Source organism: Zonotrichia leucophrys, chromosome Z (genome assembly GCF_028769735.1).
Source record: "Zonotrichia leucophrys gambelii isolate GWCS_2022_RI chromosome Z, RI_Zleu_2.0, whole genome shotgun sequence".
NCBI classification, from domain to species: domain Eukaryota; kingdom Metazoa; phylum Chordata; class Aves; order Passeriformes; family Passerellidae; genus Zonotrichia; species Zonotrichia leucophrys.
In genome coordinates this window covers 24,369,719-24,382,855 of record NC_088200.1, presented here as the reverse complement: position 1 = coordinate 24,382,855, position 13,137 = coordinate 24,369,719, and the positions used below count along the sequence as shown (strand labels likewise).

The window sequence follows — 13,137 nt, the reverse complement described above, 5'->3', positions numbered from 1 at the left end:
CAAATCTGCGCGACAAAAAACAATTAAAATCAAGCAAAACAAGTATACCATTTGAATTTGCCCCATCTCTTTCATGAACTAAGTCTTGGCAGAATTCTTTCTACACAAAAGCAACAACCTAAACCTTTGCCAAAAATTAACTCTGTTAAACAAACATTCAGCATTCAATTAGCATATTCATAAATAACATTGACACAAAATCAGAGTTCATGGGTTCCACCGATGCACAAAGAACGTCAGGCACAAGAGGCGTCCGGTGAGACCCGGGATCCTTCGATTCGGTTCACATCTGCCTACTTGCTTCCTCGGTTCTGGGCTCGACTGCAGGTTCTGAAGTACGATATGGTTTGACGTTTCTGGCAGGAACCCATTTAATTCCAGCACCTGTGGAGACAAAAGCATACCCTTTCCCCAAATTATTAATCAAAATCCCCAATAATTAATCAAAGCCTTGTTCAGTCTCATCTGTGGGGTGATCTCCCATTCCCCCTCTCTGTTGATCTAATATGCGTTTTAGGGTTTGATGTGTTCTTTCAATGATTGCTTAGCTTGTGGGAGAGTGTTGAATACCAAAAATGTGCCGAACACCCCACTCATTTAAAAATGTGGCCAATTTTTGAGATATGTATGCAGGACTGTTGTCAGTCTTCACTTCTTGGGGTACACCCAATGAAGCAAAAGCTTGCAGGAAATGATGACAAGCATGGCTGCTGGTATCACCTGCGTGAAGGGAAGCAAAAGCTGCACCAGAAAACGTGTCCACGGAGACATGAATGTCCTAATGTGAGAAACAAAACATGGATTAGTTCTATATTGCAAAGTTGTAAAAAGACAGGAAAGCCAACGATGTAAAGTCTCATTGCTATCATTCTTTAAAATTGAACCTTCTATTCATTAAATTAAATTAAAAGATTGAGGGAAAAGCTGAAAAACTCAAACCACAGTCAGAGTCCAGTGTCCAGAGTCCAGTGACGAGGTTGTCTTCTTTGAAGAATTGATGATCTTCTTTGAAGAGCTGATGTCTCAGCCTTGGGTCTTTGTTGCATCCTTGGAGTTTAGTTGTAGAAATGTCAAGTCCAGCCTTTTGGATGTCAGTCCCAACACCAGCATAGGTTTGCTGCATCTCTGTCTGCGTTGAGGCTGTGATGAGCAGATCAACCATGTAGTAGTAGAATCTTGGATCTTGGAAACTTCTGCCGGGCAGGATGCAAGGCTTGGGCAACGAAGTGTTGACAAATTACAGGCGAATTTTTCATTCCTTGTGGGAGCGATTTCCAGTGGTATCTTCGAACGGGTTCACTTCGGTTGATGACGGGAACTGAAAAGGCAAATCTTGGAGCGTCATCAGGGTGAAGTGGAATATGGAAAAAACAGTCCTTTAAATCAATTATAACGAGAGGCCAATGCTTCGGGATCATGGGCAAAGAAGGAAGTCCAGGTTGAAGAGAACCCACGTCTTAAGAGAGGAACCCACGTGCCGCAGCAAAAAGTCCAAATATGGACCACACTGGACAAATTTAGACCAGCCTTTTTTTATTATTATTACATCAGCCTCAGAACATTGTTAGATGTTAACAGCATGCTGGCCTAATGGAAAAATGCCCCCGAAGGGGGGGTAAAACGGAATGACATAAAACCATCTCAGTTTAGATTTCAACCAATCGCACCAAAACAAGACATATTGACAAGCTTTCCATCCAATCCTTATAAAACATATGTAATAGTAGTTAGAACAAAGACTGGTTCATAAAAGACAAAGAACAGAGCTCTATTCACAGTAACCTTCTAAAGATATACATTAAATAAACTTGTTGCCATCCTAAAGCCAAATCTACAAAGTCCTATTGTTATTTGTCACGTCTACTGCTTGGGAAACTTTTCTGCTGTAACAGAACTTCGGGCCACATCCTGAGGCCTAAATACTCTTTTTTAACCATTTCCTAAAAACCCTCTAACTTTATGGATTCCCACAGAAAGAAAATAATTAGTCATTTAAGTCAACAGTGAGAGTGCTCTTTCTTCCTCCATCTTGGTGTGGGTGTCCTGTCTATCACACGAGGGAGCAGGAAAGCCTCAGCAGTGCAGATGCTGTTGGATCTCCTTCAAAAACTTTCTGGGCTGTATGATGTTTTATACGTCTGAGCTTGGCAGTTTTGTCCCTTTCCACAAGTCAGCAGATTCTGAAGAGACTGCCAGACAAAAGATAATGGCTGCAAGGGACAGCAAACTGCAGGTGACAGTGGCTGCATGAGGGTCCTTCTGCTGCTTCTGGCCTCCTGTCCTGCCTGCATGGTGCTCCATCAGGCTAGAGCAGGAGCTGGGATCGCCAGAATCTGAGCAGGAGCTGAGAGAACAGTCACATTGGCATATTGCGTCCTTCTTTCTGTGCAAGATTAACCAAAACCAGATCAAAAAAGGAGCACTTGAAGCTGGATTTGCTGAAAGAAAGTTGCCATCAGATTTTGGAAGGATAAATATAAACCTCTTTGAAATTGAAGTCTTTATGTCATTGAGGAGCTGTGGCTATGGTAGGAGTAGTTTATGGGTCATGAGACACAATTTCACCAGCTCTAATAATAATACTGTCTCTCCTAGACATGTCCAAAAGAGTGATTTTTTTAAAATTTATTTTAATGGAAGCATTTCTGATAACGTGGGAATTAGACTATAGTCTTCTGAATTTAGTAATCACATTTGAGCAGATGTCTGTGTAAGAAAAATATCACTTAGAGCTCTTTTCCCTCAAGTATGACTAAAGAGTGCATGAGTGGAGACTGATTTGAGAGGAAGGGCATAAAGCATGAAAGGATTGGGTTTTCTCAAAAGATAAAAAGGAAAAAAAAGTCTGTGGATTTACAGTACAAAGCTAAGTTTAGTACAGAGCTAAATGAAATGTTTCAAAAATTACCTTGCACCCAAGGAAAAGAAAGTAAATTAACATTTAGTTTAAATATGGATTAATCCCCTTCCCCAAGACCTTAGTCCTGCCTTTCATTTCAGGCCCTGTTTATATTAGAATGCCAGGTGCTGCCTGATAGGAAAAAGATAGGGTCCTCTTACCTGTCTAATCTAATTTTCATCAGCATTTAACAGAATTTGAACCCATTACAGGCTGCTGGTATGCTGTTGCAGCTCAGGCAGAAGTGGCACAGTTTGTTCCTGCGTCGTATGCGAGCTCCTTCTAAACCGTGGTCTCAGGTTGATGAAACAACTGTAAGAGCAATTACAGCTGTTCTGAGTGCTGAAGAACAGTCTGCAGGTCTCCAGCAGCCTTCAGGAATCGGCCAGAGACCAAGACCTGTGACTTGTGAAGAACTTCCTTTGGCATCTACATGGAAGTCCACCAACAGCAGAAGAAGCTCAACAGAAACGGAATTGTCTGACTCCTCTAATGCTGAAAAGTAAGATATTGAGGTCTTCTGCTCACTGTAGGTTGCAAATTATGTATACAAGCATCACTTAAATTTCTGCTAGTAGTAAGGAGGTTGAAGTGGTGGAAATACAGTTCAAAGGTGTTATACTGTTATATGCTGCATTGTAATCCCATAAAGAAGTATTTCATACCTGGGCCTGCTTTTTTGAGAGAGCAGTCAGGAATATTGTCCATGAATTGCGATGTTTGAGAAGTAGCAGAAGAGGTTTAACAGTAGCATTAAAAAGCAATGCATGATCGGTATGGCTTTTTTAGTTAGGGTTTAATAGATTTTGTAGTTTCTGTAATACATGTGGTCGTGCAGTAGGCTGACAGGTTGATGTAAATTGTTCAGTGACTGCCTGTGAAACTCAAGGTATGTCTTTTTAGGGTTTCAGTGAAATCTACATCTCCAGCACTCCACCAGCCAAAGAAGTACAAAGAAAAAGACATTTTGCTCTCCAAACGATCCTCAGATGACAGATCAGCTCAGTCCTCAGTGAAGCCTGCAGACAGCAGTAGCTATTCCAGCCCCAGTGCTAGTCCTTCTTCTCCGGTGTCTGGAAAGGTAGAGTTCTCTAACATATCACCCTGCTCTTCAAAAGTAATAGAATTCCTTGCTGATATCATTCTGCAATTAGGTATTTTACTGATAAATTAGGAACCTAACTTCACTTTTAATTTATAACAGCTGCATAATACTTCCTTCTGGAACTTAAAGTCTAGACTAATTATCCTTGTTTCACTAGTTTAATACAGTAAAAATAATTTGTCATCTGCTGAGGTAAAGCTATATGAGGTATATTAGAAAAAATGAGATTTAAAAAAACCCCCTTGTTCTAATGAATGTGTATTAGTTTTTTTTCAACTAAATAAGTATATTATACAAACACTTCTGAAGTTTTTGGATTCTGCTTTTTTCTGTTTCTGTAATAGCATAATTGATACTGAATCTGTGTTATCTGCCTTACTATGACTGCTTGGGGTTTTTGTGATGGTTATTTTAACAAAGCACACATTTTAAATGAGATTGTTGTCATAGTTGTCCCTATATACTTGAATAGTAGTCTGCAGTAACACTAAAGAGATCATGGAGAGGAAACATCATGGACTTATTGGAGGATTTAGTAATTCCTCTTGAATCTTTCAGCTTTTAAATTAAGACAGTGTAAAAGGAAGAAAACATGTTTCCTGAATGTAGAAATACAAGTAGTGCTGTAGGCTGCACTCTTGGATGATTAATTCTGGTGTCGTCTCAAGGTGTGTCAGACTTAAACCAATTATAATTAATACTAGACTTTTTAATCCTTTCTGCTTTACTAGTTTTCTGCCCCTCATGGATTAATTATTATTTTGAAAAGTGCTTTAAAAATGTTAAATAAATATGAAATACATTTCAAAGCCATTTTGGACAGGACCAGCTGATAGATTTTATGTTTCTTCTAGAACCTGGAGGAGGAAGGGAGGAGCACAGTCAAGGGATTTCTGTCCTTGTGTGTGAAACTTCAGAAATAAAGCCTGGTTTATTGTACTTAATAATTTAATTTATTTCTTCCAGGGTTGCAAATCTCCTTCACCAAGACAAAATATGCCAGTTCGATACTTTATAATGAAAAGTAGCAACTTGCAAAACATTGATATATCTCAACAGAAGGGAATATGGTCCACTACACCAAGTAATGAACGGAAACTGAATGGAGCCTTTTGGGAGAGCAGCGTGGTTTACTTAATATTTTCTGTTCAAGGGTCTGGATGCTTTCAGGTGGGTCTTAATCTTAAACTAGCTGTTAGCAGTGGTTGATGGTTTAGGAGGATGCAGCAAATGACTGTGTCTGGTGTGGACAGCTTTGCTTATGGCTTCTGACTTTCTGAGAAGCAGAGCAATGTGCAAATGTCTGTGCTTGCTGAAGAAAGAGCATTTCAAAGCTGCGATGGAATTTTCTCCAAACATTATGAGTAAGAAAAATATTTGTACCATACATTAATCCTCTAAAACAACAACCACCAGAAACAAAAATCCTAACAAAGTAGAGGATTGCTACTGTTTGCATGCAAAAAATGTGTATTGTAAGTGAGCAAGCACTTACTGTCAAGTCACAGCTCTCTAAAGCCAAGAAACTCGCACATTTCTTTATCATAATTTTGATTAAAACTGGTTTTATTCACTTCCAATTAGGAAGCTGGCCATGATTCTTGCAGAGCTCTGTCTTGACTTCATATTCAGTGAGATATTTGTCAACAGTTTTTTGGTCAAATCTGTGGTCAATTTGAAGTAAAAACGTGACCTGGTAATGCAAAGTTGCAGGTTAGCTGTGATTCAGCTAAATTCAGTTGTTCCAGGTAAAGAAATTTCAATTTACTTCTTCATATAAGTTAGTTATAAAAGTCAGCTGAAATTAAAATCTAATGAACCAACCAAACACAGCTGTCTTGGCAGTACCACTGAAGGACTGCTGTGACGTATTACATATGATGGTTTGGCAAATGCAGATACTGGAAAGTAATTTTCAGCAAGTGAGTTGACACTGAAAATGGGCTGTTGCACTGGTCCTCTCAGACAAGAAAGTGGGGAAGAGAAGACACCCTCAAGTCAGGAGTGTAGGTGGTTGACCTTGCCCTTTCCTTCCAGTTTTGACAGTGCACTGCACTCTCATGGGAATGTGAGATTAACTTCCCTATTAATCTTCTCTTGTCCCAACTGTCTCTTTCTATTCTATTCTATTCTATGTTTATTTTTTCCTCTGTTCCTTTTATTAATTCTCATTTAAATCTGGCTTGAGCTATCTAGGATTGCTTGTCTTACAACAGCAGTGTGTGCTGGTAATTTACTGAACTGCATCTTTTGGACTGCTAAGTCCTAAATGGCATAGATACACCTGAATGGTGTATTGATATGTTGTGTGGGGGGTTGTGTTTACTTTCAGTTTGTTTGGTGTGTGGGTAAATCAGGGTATCCTTAAGTAAGTTAGATGCTGTCTCAGGTTGGAGATTTCATTTATTTTCTTTTTGAATACTTGTTGTGTTGGAATTTCATCCGGCTTCACTAAAGCAGGAAATAAAAGCAACTTTGACTTCTCTTTGAAGAACAGCTACAGTCTCCTAATTCTGTGTGAAAGTTAACATAGAGGGAGCATGAGAAGGAACAAATGGATTTCTGCAAAAATTACCTAAAAGTAACAAGCAAGATTAATATCTAATGGACTGTTCTATAGTAGAATATTAATCTCAACTTCCTTCTTCTTCAGGTGGTTATGCAACAGCTTTTAATTCTGTTACAAAGCTCATAAAACCTTTAGTGATAATTTTGTCATTGAGAGACATTCCTTATGGTCAAACCCTACAAGGCATATTTTAAGTGGAAAAAGAAGTGATTCTTCTAACTTTCTGAATGTAAACATTTTGGAACCTCTAGCTTCGTGGTGAATCACTTTGAAATTACTTTGAAAGTTTCATAGGAAGTTTGGTTATTTATCTCATTCCACCATAGACAGGTGTGGCCTCATTATGTTTGTTCTTTCATATTTCAATTTTTGTCCCAGGGTTTTGCTAGAATGGGTTCAGCGATTGGGTGTGAGAAAAGTCAAGACTGGGGATCTGCTGGTTTTGGAGGTGTATTTAAGGTGGACTGGATCCGAAAAGAAAGCATTCCTTTTCAGTTTGCACACCATTTGCTCAACCCATGGAATGACAGTAAGAAAGTACAGATAAGTAGGGATGGCCAGGTAATGTTACTCTCTTCTGAAGTTTTCTTTATTTGATTGAATGTATTTGGTGTATTTTTTATTAGCTTGTTCAGCCTTGACATTTATCTCCACTTGTTTGTGTATCTGCTGATCTGAATTCACAGTTCATTAGTGTATTGTACCTTCAGCTAATGCAGAATTACTGCTGAAGTAATGGAAACTTTTGATAAAATCAAAAGTTTCTTGCTTATGTGTTAAAAAATTTATTTAAAGGTGGATGCTTCCAAAAAGAAGTTGTTTGGTTTGATTTTTAGTTTGTAATTTAGTTCTGGAGGTTTGTTCCCTGTTTGCTTGAGATGTGTTCTCTTAGATAGTCTGTTACACCCAAATAACTGTTCAAAATTATTAATTTTTTTCTGTAAAGCCTGAAGAGAATCCTGAGGTTTAAGGTAGAGTGAAGCTTAGGACAGTTCTTGTACTTTTTATAGCTCTAAAAATGCAACTAGAAAAAGCCAAAGAATTGGTACAAAATTTCTGTGTGGCAGTTTCTGCCCTCTCCCCATCCCCTCCCTGAACATCTCCTTAAGGATTCAAGAGCTAAAGTTTTTGTTTTACTTTCTCTCCTTCACATCCTCTCTCCAGCTGTAAGAAACTGGAGGAAAGGAGAAGTACAAGGAAAGGATGGCCACTGTATTTCCTGTGACCTCTGTTTTCATATTCTCTACCACACTTGATGGAATTCAACTTAAAAGATGTGGAAAATAATGATCTCTAGTTAGTAAGTGACTGATCTGTGGGAGGTCCAAAGTGTCTGGTGCATCTGTTCTCGTGTATGGTGGTAGGGTGTTCACCGGGAATTGTCTTTGTGAGAACTGACAATTCACTGTCAATGAAAACACTCCAAACAGCCTGTAGGCCAGGATGGCTTGTGAAAGTTTTTACCTCTTGCTCAGCCCTAGTAAGAACACCTTGCTTTGCTGCGAGTTCTAATGCTTGTCCCAATAGCAAAAGAGATGAGCTCTTCCAGAAGGGTTGAAAGCAATAACCAGCAACGTCATCTAAAAATTCAGTAATAAATAGTTTCTATGTGCTCAGTAGTAGCAGTGCAGGTAACTTCCCTGATTTCCTGATCATTTCTAGGAGCTGGAACCACAAGTTGGAGAGCAGTTGCTGCAGCTTTGGGACCGTATTCCATTGTCAGGAAAAAAACTGACTGAGCACACCAAGTAATGTGACAGAGGTAGTTTTCCATGCATTGCTTGCTGGTTTTGTGGTAGAAGAAGACCCATGCAGATACAGTGTATCATCACACTACTGTCTTTTCTTTATAGCTTGTGGAAGAGCAAGTACACTTGGCACTAAATATTCTATTCATTTTGATTTTTTTCTCACCTGGTTTAGGTTGTTGAAACGTCAGCCACGAGAACCAGCAGCGTATCTACAATAAAGATGAGGAAGAAGGTGACGCAACAGCCTCCTGACATTCTTCCTCATGCTGGGCAGCTAGAAATGGAAAAATAAGAGGGAATTGCGTTGTTTTCAGTGTTTACTTGCCAGCCTGTGTTTTGACTGAGTTGGTTTTTTACAGGAGTGTGCAGTTGATACTTGAAAGTACAGTTAAGTTGAAAACAAAGTTTGAAACAAGGGACCTCATGTAAGTTGTCTGTGGGTTCAAGATAGCATAACAGACAGTTTAGGTATGCAGTTTACAGTTAAAGCTTACTCAACCCAGTAAAAGGTATGAGAATGTAAATGTTAATTAATCAGTCTTGCGGTTCGGTTAAAAAAAATACTAACTCCAAATATGCTGAAAGGCTCCTTAAGTGTACTTCCACATCCACAGTGCAAGAGAGCGGAATATATTCATACAAATAACTAAGCAGCTGGAAATGTTAATTTTTAATTTATTTAAAGATAATGCAAAAAAAATTGTTTATATTTATTTTATTTTGGTTTTGTTTGTATTTATTTATGTGTTTATTTATTGTTAAATTTAATTATTTTAAGTTAATTTAATTTAAATGGAAAAAAAGGAGCATGAGACTTTTGAGATTGGGTGCGTCCACTGATGTTTCTAGTTTCAGTTACTTTTCACCTTTAAGACATGACTCACCTTTGAGAAGCTGAAACAGTCTTTCAGAGGCCTGTGGCCAAGTGGTACTTCAGGCAGTGTTACAAGATTTGTATTTCTTTAAAAAACAATAAAAATTTTTAGCAGTACAATTTCCTTGATCCTTTAACATTGTCTTCATGCTTTCTTTCAAGTTGTTTCTTTTTCTTCCACACCACTGCTGTCTTGGTTTATTTGGCTTTTTCTTAGTCCTTAACGTACTGTACTCAAGGCTGGTATAAATGGGTGTGATCACTGTCAGCAGTGTTTGTGGTCATTCTTAGGTCAAACCAAGATTTTTTTCTGCTTCTGAGCCTCCACCTGTTTCCTCTTGTCTGTTCAGGATATTACCCCATGCATTCATTTTGCATTCTGTGTGGTGACTTCCACACATGAGCCATCAGTTTGACCTTTGCCAAGACTCACTGGGTGCCTGTAAGGCTGGTATGCCCAAGAAATAGTTTCTCAAGACAGTGCATAGAAGGGAGGCATGAGGCTCTTCCTGCCTTTTACAGTACTTCCAGGCCTGTGCCCATCCAGTAATGTGGGGCAGTACTGCCGTGTACAGATTTACAGGGCCCTGTGCACTCCAGAGACAGAACTGGTACAGAGAGGGAGCACGGGCGAGTGTAAAGTTTGGCTAACCAGCCGAATGGTACTTCTGCAGCTTGATGGTGAAAAGAAGAGTCCAGCCATAGCATTTGCATTCCACAAGGCCACTGGCCAGCATAGGTCACTTGTGTGGAGAAGAGATTGTACCCTGCTGCCTGACAGATGTGGTCATGTAAGTCTTTGTATGCTCAGATGTTAGAGGCAGCCCAGTCGTGGTGGATTGTGTAATATTGTTATCACCCAAATAACTGTACTACTGACCAGTATTTTCTCATGCACTGCATTTAGATGTGGACTGATTGTCCCTTAAGCTGTTGGTCTGGTGTCTGTAACCGTCTACTTTTAGCAGGGCTGCCTAAAGCCCTTACATTCTGGTAGCAGAAGTGGATTGCCACTTTCTGTGATGATTCCAACAATATCATCAGCCTCCAGAAGAATTCCAGCCCTTCCACATAATTTTTAGAGACATCTGACCTGCCTGATAATGACTGAGTGTGATCATCATACCTGATCTGAAAACTAAAGCAGAGTGAAGGGCAAGGAGCTGAATCTATATGAAAAATAGCAAGGCAGCAGCAGCCAGCAATTCACAGAATCCTTGCATTGATGACAATAAATGGGAGAAATGGCCCATCACCATCTCCTCAGCAACAGTAAAAATTCCACGTTGGAGATTGTTCTGCCTTAAATGACACACTAAAATGCTAAGGAAGTTAACACCCACACTTGAGCCATCCCACACTTGAGAGACAGGAAAGTTGCCAGGTCCTGTTCCTTGCTGCAGACAAGACCGTGGCATCATGGAAATGTGTAACCTTGTAAAATAATAATTCAGGCCTTGCTGCTTTGACTGGCACAGCTAACAGCTAGCTTGATAAGTTCCCTTGAGAAAGGAATTTTAACAGTGAGTTTATGTATCTGTTTGCATATCAGTCTGTTCCTGTGGGAAAACAATTTGCACCTTGAGGAGGAAGATTCTACCTGTGTGAAAGACTGTCGTGGTTTGAGAGGAAGTAGGTTTTCTGGGATATGCTTTGGTCACCAATAGGTGTTCAGATGTTAATATTGGCACCTGGTGTGGCCACTGGGGACAAGGGATACGCCTCTGAGAATACAGGGGTTAAAAAGCAAAGCACGCCCATGGGAATTTCTGGGTTTTGGTGGGGAAAGAGTTCGGATCTCTCCCCTGTCCTGCTGCTGGGCAGGGTAGGAGCAACCATGCAGCCGGGTGAGGTAGGCCGGGGCCTTGGACAGGTGGGAGGTGAAGAGGCCCTGGCATGGAAGGGTGGGAGAAGCACTAGGAGGCATCGAGCAGCCCTCCCAGGAGAGAGAGTACAGCCTGTGCCTGTGACTGCTGCCTTGGAACTTGATAACGTGCCGGCAGCACAGCCGAGAAGGAGAAGAAGGTGGGCATGTGCGAGAAGGTGTCTGGCCACTGTGGGAGTCTCTGGGTGGTCAGAGCCTGAGTTTTTTAACTCTTTGGACAGTGAAAACTTCGCAGAACATTAACCTTTCCTAGAAGAGAGATAGAGAGAAAATGGAAGAAGGAAATGTGCAAGTGTGAAGGTCTGAGCAAGTGAAAGATGTCGGGAGAGTAGAGAAAAATCCTAGGTGGGAAGAAATGATGGAGTGGCCTTGGCTGGACTCTTCTTGTGTAGCCATGGACAGAACCATGTTTCCTGTGACACAGAGACTGCATCCAGGGGGAGGCAATGCCTCAGAGCCAAGAGGGTTCAGTGTTGGTACCCCTCAGCCCCAGGGGGTGAAATCTGGGGAGGACAGGTGTCCCAAATGTGAGTCTGTGCTCTTTTAGGAACGGGACAAAGCATCCTTAAAAAGACGACCCTAGAAGTAGCTCTGGTCCGTGTGCAGTGGTGAGAGCACTGGACATGGAAGGAAGAGGTCATGATGGCAAATGTTCTCCGGGTGGTGCCATGAGTGACATGGAAACCACAAGGTTTCAATGGTGTTTCCAGGGGAAGCCTATGGCACAAGAAGGACTCCTCTCCTGTTGATGAACTGAGAATTGATTGTCTGAAGGGTGGTAATGGACCCAGAGTTGGTGATTTGGGGGATAGATATATTAGAAATTTGGTGGGGGGAGGAGGAAATATTTTTGGAAAGTTTTCATTTTCCCTGTGTGTTTCTTGTTAATTAGAGTTGTAGTTTAGTTAATGAAGTTTTCTTGTCTTTATTTCTAAGTGGGGGCCTGCTTTGCTTATTCCTGGTCACATCTCACAGCAGACGCCAGGGAGAATGTATTTTCATGAGGACACTGGCATAGCACCGTTGTCAAACCATGACACTGACTTCCCAGGAGATAAGAATGTAAACATATCTAGAAAAGAAAGTTTTTGATGAACATGTACACTAGCCATTACCAATCAATGAACCGAGGAAGCAAAAAGTTGCTAACCAATTAGAATTAAACATGATGCCTTCTGATAACCATATAAATATAAGCTATGGAGAATAAAGATTGCCTGTGGTGAATAAAGAAGGAGATGTCCTTGTCCATCTCTATTGCAACATCTGGAGATCCCGATGTGATAGGACGTGGTTGGACATGATCCGTGGTTGGACGTGATCCCACGTGATAGCAATAGCTGGCTGTGAGGAGAGTGGCACAGACGGAGGCAGCCTGAGAGGTGCCAGAGAAGAGGCAACAAGGAGAGCTGCCAAAACAGGGGAGGTGGTGAGGAGAGCTTCCAAGAAAAACTGCAGCAAGGAGAGCTGCAGAATTACATGGCGTGCACAGTTGAAAAAAGAAGCCCAGACTGCAATTTTGGGAAGGTGAGCTACTGGGGAAAAAGTGGGAACACAGGTATCTACCAAAGAAAACGATGCAGTAAATATATGGACACTTATGTTAGGCAAACAAAGGGTAAAATACGATAAACACACATTGCAAACTTTGTTGCTGCTGTGCAAAAGAAATGGCATGAGAGTAGCTGTACAAACCGCCTTTTTTGTCGAAAGGTGGGAGGAGGTAGTGTGGACATCGTGGGTGGCAGCTACAACAGGAGACGAAATAGCCACAAAATCACTAACTACGTGGCATTTGGCTCAACATCTATTAACGCAATCAAAAGCTGATGGAGAAGGCGCATCTGCTGCCGCTGCTGCCACTGCTTAGCTCATAGAGACCTTCTGCTTAACACCTCCTATTTCGGTAAAACCATTCCTTGTTCCTTTGCCTACGAACAACGAGAGAGAAGGTTACAATGAGGAAGACGACTGCCCTCAATCTGGCAGAAAGCAAAATGCCGACATAGCTAATTAAATCAGGTTAGTGATGTTTGTTAGATGAAAAAACACGG

The 13,137-nt window shown here is 40.8% G+C and overlaps 1 protein-coding gene across 1 annotated transcript in view; it reads left to right on the top strand.

The window, feature by feature from the left end:
- The window catches only part of YTHDC2 (YTH N6-methyladenosine RNA binding protein C2), a 32,686-nt gene extending 23,741 nt beyond the window's left edge, over positions 1-8,945 (top strand). Inside the window, exons 25-30 of the mRNA XM_064735494.1 lie at positions 3,112-3,401; positions 3,803-3,980; positions 4,971-5,174; positions 6,952-7,134; positions 8,236-8,335; positions 8,497-8,945. Coding sequence (XP_064591564.1) covers positions 3,112-3,401; positions 3,803-3,980; positions 4,971-5,174; positions 6,952-7,134; positions 8,236-8,325 — 945 coding nt within the window. The 3' untranslated portion in view covers positions 8,326-8,335; positions 8,497-8,945. The remainder of the gene's footprint in view (positions 1-3,111; positions 3,402-3,802; positions 3,981-4,970; positions 5,175-6,951; positions 7,135-8,235; positions 8,336-8,496) is intronic.
- Positions 8,946-13,137: the final 4,192 nt, after the last annotated feature.